Source organism: Arachis ipaensis, chromosome B08 (assembly GCF_000816755.2).
Source record: "Arachis ipaensis cultivar K30076 chromosome B08, Araip1.1, whole genome shotgun sequence".
Taxonomy (NCBI): domain Eukaryota; kingdom Viridiplantae; phylum Streptophyta; class Magnoliopsida; order Fabales; family Fabaceae; genus Arachis; species Arachis ipaensis.
In genome coordinates this window covers 7795438-7802735 of record NC_029792.2, presented here as the reverse complement: position 1 = coordinate 7802735, position 7298 = coordinate 7795438, and the positions used below count along the sequence as shown (strand labels likewise).

General features: G+C 34.8%; 1 protein-coding gene across 1 annotated transcript; it reads right to left on the bottom strand.

Annotated features, from left to right (window-relative positions):
* LOC107610459 lies at nucleotides 1533–2787 on the bottom strand. The gene is made up of 2 exons (XM_016312509.1): nucleotides 2458–2787; nucleotides 1533–2357 (listed from the first exon to the last, which is right to left on the bottom strand). Exons 1-2 carry the CDS (start codon nucleotides 2785–2787, stop codon nucleotides 1533–1535), a joined length of 1155 nt encoding a protein of 384 aa, XP_016167995.1.

Here is a 7298-nt window from a genome sequence, read left to right as displayed (position 1 = left end):
AAGACTTCGATGCTAAGCATGGTAGAAATTTAGATAGTGCAGCAAGTCTCCCTGTTAATCGTTGGACTTCTTTGATCATTTGTGGGCTTGCCATGTCTAACACAGCTCGGCATTTCTCAGGGTTTGCTTCTATTCCTCAGTTTGTAAGCAAGAATCCGAGGAACTTGCCTCCTTGCACTCCAAAGGCGCACTTTTCTGGGTTTAGTTGCATATTGTAACGTCGTATTTGATTGAAGATTTCCAGGAGGTCGTCAAGGTGGTTGTCACCGAGATTTGTCTTCGCCATCATATCATCGACATAAACTTCTAAGTTCCTGCCAATTTGATATGCGAACACCTTATCCATAAGGCATTGGTATGTTACCCCTGCATTTTTAAGTCCAAAAGGCATAATCTTATAACAGTAATTTTCATATTCACTGATAAATGCAGTTTTATTTTGATCAGATGGATGCATTAGAATCTGGTTATAACCAGAATATGCATCCATGAAGCTTAATGTTTTGTAACCTGAAGCATTGTCTACTAAAAAGTCAATAGATGGTAAAGGATAAGCATCTTTTGGGCATGCTTTATTGAGATCGGTGAAATCAACGCACATGCGCCATTTACCATTATGTTTTTTTTACCATGACCACGTTTGCCAACCATGTTGTAAACCAAATTTCTTGTATGAAACCAGCACTAATTAGTTTTTTGGTCTCTTCCAAGGATGCTTGTTCTTTTCAAGGCCGAGGTTTCACTTCTTCTGTGCTATAGGTGGGATAGATGGATCCAGTGCCAATTTGTGAGAAATGACTAAGGGATCAATTTCGGGCATGTCAGCAGGGGTCCATGCGAATAGATCGGTATGTTGTTGTAGAAACTATTGAAACGAACCTTTTTCTTTCGGGCTAAGTGTGGTACCTACATAAGTAAATTTGTTAGGGTCATTGTGGAAATAAACTTTTTGTAAATCCTCTCTGGGGGTTAGGCATTCAAGGACATTGGCCCTTAGATAAAGGTCGGCCAGAGCTGGGAACTCATCAGAACTGTGGACGTTGTTTTCTTGTGCCCCCATAGCTCGGTTAGGCCTTTTCAGATTGATGTCATAGCACTGACGTACTTCACGATGGTCACTGTGAATAGTTGCGATAAGGTCGTCCTGCACAGAAAACTTAACACAGAGATGAATTGTAGATACTATAGCGCTGAACCTATTTAAGAAAGGTCGGCCAAGTATTAAATTATATGGACTAAAGCAATCGACAACTAAATATTGAACATCTGAAGTTTTAGATAAGGGTTGCTCACCCAGTGTGGTTTGTAACAACACAGATCCCAAAACCGGAATGCGTTCACCTTTGAATCCGACCAAGTCTCCAGTGGAAGGTTGGAGTATATTATTGCTTAGCTTCATTTTTGGGAGTGTATAATAGAAAAGAACGTCGGCACTGCTTCCAGGATCCAGCAGTACTTTCCGTACCAAAAGGTCTCCCAGTTAGATGGAAATTACAACTGGTTCATCGAGATTTATGGTGTTTGTATTGAAGTTAGAGGCCTGAAACGTCATTCCCAGTGCCCTCTACTGAGAACATAGCTTGGTACGTACATTTTCGGGCCGAGCTTGTTGCTCCCTCACCTGCAAAACCTCCAGAAATATAGTTAATAATTTCCCATGGTTGGTTAGGGTAACTATGAGTTGTTTTCTCTTTGTCTCGCGAATGTTGTCCTGTGGAGGTGTGGTCAGCAGAGGATGTGTCGCGTTTCTGTATAGTCCCGTTGATGTATTTGTCTAGGTGGCCTTGCCGAGCTAGTCGTTCTAACAGATCTTTTGCATTCACACACTCATTAGTAGTGTGTCCATGTTTTTGATGAAAAATGCAGTATTTGGATTTGTCAGCGTTCTTTGCGTCCGAATAGCTGCCGGCCTTTCGGGGAGGTTTGATCAGATTTGAATTGAGAATCTCCTTGATGATATCATCTCTTTTTGTGTTAAACTGAGTATATGAATCATAGCGATGGGTTAGTTTAAAAGTCTTCTTGCTGTCTCGAGCTTTATCTTCGTCTTTGTTAGAGTGGGGCTTGTCTGATTTCCGAGCTTGTTGGAGCTCCTCGATTTTCATCTGACCTTTAGCTTTTTCATGGAACTCGGCAAGGGATTTTGGTTTAGCAACTGTGATTGCTTCTTGAAATTTTCCTGGTCGAAGTCCGCTTTTGATGGCATGCAGATGTACCTCAGGATGAAGATCTGGTACGGTCATGGCCACCTTTGTAAAACGGGTAATGTAGTCCTTCAGGCTTTCGTTCTGACCTTGTTTGATTTTGTTCAGGTAGTCAGAATTGTGTAGGTAGATGGAAGAGGCAGTGAAGTAATCCTAAAAAAGTTTCGCTAGTTCCTAAAATCAGAAACAGAATCTGCAGGCAAAGAACAAAATCAATCAAGTGCAGGACCATCTAAAAAGGTAGGAAAATAACAGCATAAATAGGATCGGAAGCACTGTTTACTATCATTAAAGATCTGAACTTCTTGACATGCTTCTTTAGGTCTCCTAACCCATCATAAGGAGTTAAGGTCGTTGGCAAAGTGAATATTCTAGGCATTTGAAAATTCATGATGTCAGCAGTAAATGGCCCTACAGTGTTATCGGGCTCGTCGTCTTCATTTTTCGGCCGAGCTTCTTCATGCCGAGGAGTTTTAGAAACATGTGTCAAATCAGATTCATGCTCTTCCTCCTCCACTCGTTCATTATGATCACCATTGTTTTTTATCCGAGCATTGGTTAACTCGGCGGTCTGGTTTGCCATTTTCTAATTTTCCTTTGCCATACGTTGATTTGTTTGTTGCAACTCAGTTACCATCCCAAGTAGTTCGAAAGGTGTTGGTGGAGGTATATCAGCCATGGATGGATGTGGAGGTTTTGAGGCCGATAAAAAGGGATAAGAAAATTATGTCTTCGACCCCACGGTGGGTGCCAATTGTTCTTAGGTGAGTAACCTAGATATGACTGGACTGCTAATTAGTCGGCACCAGGCTGTTATACTCGACGCCAAGCTAAAGGCTTGAAGGTCCAAGCTTTCCGTTCAGAAGATGTATCAGGTTGCGGAGAGAACCAAAAAAGGGGGAGTGTACCTGCAAAAGACACTCCGATGCTTAAGTTAGTATTGTGTATTCTTTTTGTTGTATATCCGAAGATAAAATGTCGTACCTTTTTATACATGAAGTATAGCAGAACGGTTACGTTTTTGGTAATAATTTTCATTGAAGGATAATAATGCCGTATTAGGTCGTTATGATACTTATTCTATGTGAATCCGAATTATGACGTTTGAATGTCATAACGTGCGGGGCCGATTTATTGCTTTTTGATTAAGTTTTACCGACCATATCAAAAATAATAATTAAAATTTAAAACTTACTCTTTATAAGATAATTAAACATATTGTATATCAAAATAATTAAACACAAATATCTCAAAATTAACCTCAAATATTATAAAAATAGGTTGTTACATTTAAAATCTATAAATATTATTCAATTATTTTTTAGACGTTTTATGCAAAATTATAAAAAAATTATTAACAAAATATAATTATGCAAAGGAAATATTAATAATAATATTACTAGACTTAAAATGAATGAAAATTTGTAATTTACATAGACAATTGGGCTCGACGTTTTTTTCTTGGTTCAAAGTTATCTATTATTGAATCCGTACTGAAAGTAGCTGCAATTTCTTTCTCAGTATAAATGACTAAATTATTTGCACGAAATTTATCTGCCATTTTACTCCAAAGTCTTGTTTTAACAATTTTTATTGCTGAAAAAGCTCTTTCTGTTGTTGTTGTTGTTGTTGTAGATACCGAAAGAGTTAAAACATTGCAAATTAATCTATCCACCGAATGATAAGTTCTTGATTTTCATGTTTCTTTCAATATTTAGCATAACTCAGAAAGTGTCCCGACATCTTTTAAATAATTCGGTATATCAAATGTATAATGTTGCAATTGAATATTCAAAAGAATCCTTTCATGATCGGGAAAATTTGAACGATAAAATTTTTAAGCTAACTTACATATATATTGAATATTAAACAACTTAAAATTGTCTTTAGAATCCAAAGCAGTACTTAAAGTCAAAGGTTCCATGATTTTCTCATTAAATCTACTATTTAACTCTTGTATTTAAGAGTCAATTGCTACTAAAAATACATATGTCTACTCGATACTAATGCTCAACTGTTATCTTTGGGTGACGAGATCGACCTCTTCCAACTGTGTACCGTGCATTCATATCAGAAATATCAATTTCATCCTTCTCACAAAACTTCTTAACAGTCTCAAGTAAATTACACGAACTGTTATCCCTCAAAATTTGAAGTAGTTTTGATGTGAAAACGTTCATTGCATTTAAAATATTTTAGGATTTTTGTTGTAATGATTGGCACAAAATATTAGTAATCCTCATAATTTCCTTCATCAAATGTAATGCAAAAACAAATTCAAATGAGGATAGCACTTTGTTGACACCATAAATCTCACCTCTTTGATCAAAAGTTGTACCTTCATCAATAATGTTATTAAGAATGGTATGAGCAGTTGTAAACATTCTGATCAAGCTACAAATAGAATGAAAGTGAGAACTCCATCTTGTATCTCTAGCTCTTTGCAAAGTGCCCACTTGGTTTGCCCCTTGACCTCTCTCTAGCTTATCATTGACAATCAATTTTTCATTTTCAATTTCTTGAACTTCTTGTAGTTGATCATGTCATGTGTAAGACGCACCAACAATATTGACAATAGCAGTCAATTGTGTGAAAAATTCATGAATTTGAAGTACTTTTCTTAAAGCAGCTACCAGTGCTAACTACAATCTATGAGCAAAACAATGGACATAATATGCTTGTCAAAAATCGTTGAGAAATAAAACTTGTAAACCATTCCATTTCTCTCTCATATTACTAGCACCATCATACCTTTGACCTCGAATGTTTTCAATTTGGAGATCATAAATAAAAAGCACAGATACTAATTCTTTTTTCAAAGTCAAGGCACTAGTATCACTAACATGTCAAGATCTAAGAAGCATTCACGAAAAAACCTTTCATATCAACAAATCTCAAAACAATAGCCATTTGCTCTTTTTTAGATTTATCACGAGTTTCAACACAATAATGATACATAATTTGGCATCTCCAATATATTTTTTAATTGAGTTTCTCACCATTGTAGCAAGAACATATAGAATTTCCTTCTGAACATCGTTTAAAGTATATTTAGCAAATCTAAAAGCATTTTTCAAAACAAAATTTTGAACACTACTGTCTACTACTATAAGATCCAAAAAACTTTAACAATTCAATAAGGTTACATCGATTATATGAACTCGAGCTTTCATCATGGCCTCTATAAGCGAAACCTTAAAAGTCAACCATCTAATACATACAATCAATATATGCTCCAAGTCTATGACGATTATTCTCAATTTTCTCTTATGTTTGTCGCTTCATAAGTGTATCAAGATGTTGTGATTGTTTCATCAAATTATCATATGATTTTGTTGCCTTGTGATGGAATGAATTTGGGCCTTTACCAATGTAATTTAAAAGAGGATAATCCTTTCCACTATTTACCATCTTCCAATTCTTGAAGCCGTTTTTAATGAAGACATTTGAACCTGTGTTGATTGAAGATTCCTTAGCAAATAGGTAGCATGGTAAAAATATACAACATTATCTTTAATAGAATACTCTAACCATGAAGGATATAATTCAAACCAAGAAGCTCGAAAATGACGACGATAACTTGTATCACTAAAAAATGGATAATTGTCAAGTATTGGTTGATTTGGTCCAACTTTAAGATAAGCTGGACAAATTTATCTCTTTTACTTGGATGAAACTTTCAAATCATTGGTCGTATTCCGAGATCTCTTACCAAATGACATACTTCCATTTGTTTAAGATTAAGTAGTGGGCGCTTTGACTTTGAACTATCTTATCGAGGATCTAAAGTATTGATATTTGATGTCTCTAGTATTGATATAACAGTATTAAAAACATTTTCATTTTTTTGACTAGTTTTTGTAAAAAAATGTCTATTATTTTCATCTTACCCATAATTTAAATAAATTCCTATCATTAAAAATTTATATAAATAAATATTATGTAATTTAACTAAACTCAATTAATTTTATTTTTTGTAAATTAATAATATCAATGTCACAAATAATTAATAATAAGAGAAAAAAATTAAAAATAGTATATACTAGATTAACTTTTTAAAAATCTAACTTACTATTATAAGATTGTAAACTAAATAAATAAATATATAAATTGTTAAAAAAATTAATAAAAAAAATAATTCATAACAGAAAGAAGAATGAGAGATGATAATGGAAGTGAGACTTATATCTTGTGCAAATTGAAATTTGAAGCGAGACTGGACACTTGGACGAGAAAAGAAGAGACAGTTTGTTTTCTGTTTGAATGAAAGAAAGAAGAAAAAAAAGGTGACCTTTAATCATCACCTGATTATATATTAACAACTAGTGTATGTTTTTGTACACTGTACGAGATAATACATAAAATTATATAAAAAAATTTATTAAAAATTAAATAAAATATATGTAGTAATTATTATTATAAATATTTTTTAAAGTTATAATTAAAATCAAACTTTCAAGATTTTTAATATTAAAATATTAAAAATAATTAGTATTTATCTTAATCGATTTGAGTTTGTTGAGTGATCATCTCACTCATCTGCTTAAACAACTATTAGGAGTTAGAATCTCGCTTTGTGTGTGTAGAAATCCATTATTTAGCGATAAACCCTTAATAAATGGAGCATCAATACGTGGTTAGATTTGGAAGGAGTACCCGAATATGCGGGTACCCGACCCGTCTATACTCGGTTGAGGAGGGTAATAACTTGACCCGAGTTGGGGCTAATTTTGTTCAGGATAGGACATCGTCGGGTTTAAAGTATATCTACCCTGGATATATACATATAAACACTTTTTAGGAATTAGGATTTGCCTCACATCACAGATTCAGTGATTCACAGCTTTAGTCCAAACTCCATAGCCATGCAAGAGAAACCCAGTCATCCTCACCCAGAGTCTTCTTCTTCTCGGCTTCTTCACAAAAATCCTCATAGCTCCCGTCATCGTTGTTGTTGAGCCTATCTCCGCCTACCCCTTCACAACTCCCATCTTCCTTCACAACTCATGTTGCCATCACTGCTTATTCTGTTACCGTCACTGTTGAGCCCGTCGCCACCTTTCTCCTTCCGAGTCCCTTTTCTCTAGGTAAATA